This window comes from Pteropus alecto, unplaced genomic scaffold (assembly GCF_000325575.1).
Source record: "Pteropus alecto unplaced genomic scaffold, ASM32557v1 scaffold189, whole genome shotgun sequence".
In the NCBI taxonomy this organism is placed as follows: domain Eukaryota; kingdom Metazoa; phylum Chordata; class Mammalia; order Chiroptera; family Pteropodidae; genus Pteropus; species Pteropus alecto.
In genome coordinates this window covers 2,977,897-2,978,263 of record NW_006442117.1, presented here as the reverse complement: position 1 = coordinate 2,978,263, position 367 = coordinate 2,977,897, and the positions used below count along the sequence as shown (strand labels likewise).

The window sequence follows — 367 nt, the reverse complement described above, 5'->3', positions numbered from 1 at the left end:
CGCGCGGTGCTGCTGCGTCGCCGTCTGCGCGCACCGGTGCCTGCGCACGCTGCAGCGCGCCTCGCTGAGCAGCACCTGCGTGCAGATCCTGTCGGGGGTGCATCGCGTCGGAGTTTGCTGCTGCATGGACCCCAAGTCCGTCATCGTCCCTGTGCTCCACGCTCTGAAGTTGCCGGCGCTGAAAAGTTTTCAGCAGCCCATCTTGAATATCCTTAATAAACTTATTTTGGATCAGTTAGGAGGAGCCGAGGTTTCACACAAAATTAAAAAAGCCGCTTGTAATATTTGTACTGCCGACTCTGATCAAGGAGCCAAATTAGGAGAAGCCCTAGCCCTGCGGGCGGGCTCCCGTGATGCGCAGCCGCGC

At 58.3% G+C, this 367-nt stretch overlaps 1 protein-coding gene across 1 annotated transcript in view; it reads left to right on the top strand.

The window, feature by feature from the left end:
• LYST (lysosomal trafficking regulator) overlaps window positions 1–367 on the top strand; it is a 124,633-nt gene that overhangs the window by 17,985 nt on the left and 106,281 nt on the right. The window contains 1 exon segment of the mRNA XM_025039064.1: window positions 1–367. This exon segment is cut by the window's left edge and continues 11 nt beyond it; it is cut by the window's right edge and continues 374 nt beyond it. Within this exon segment, the coding sequence (XP_024894832.1) occupies window positions 1–367 (367 nt within the window).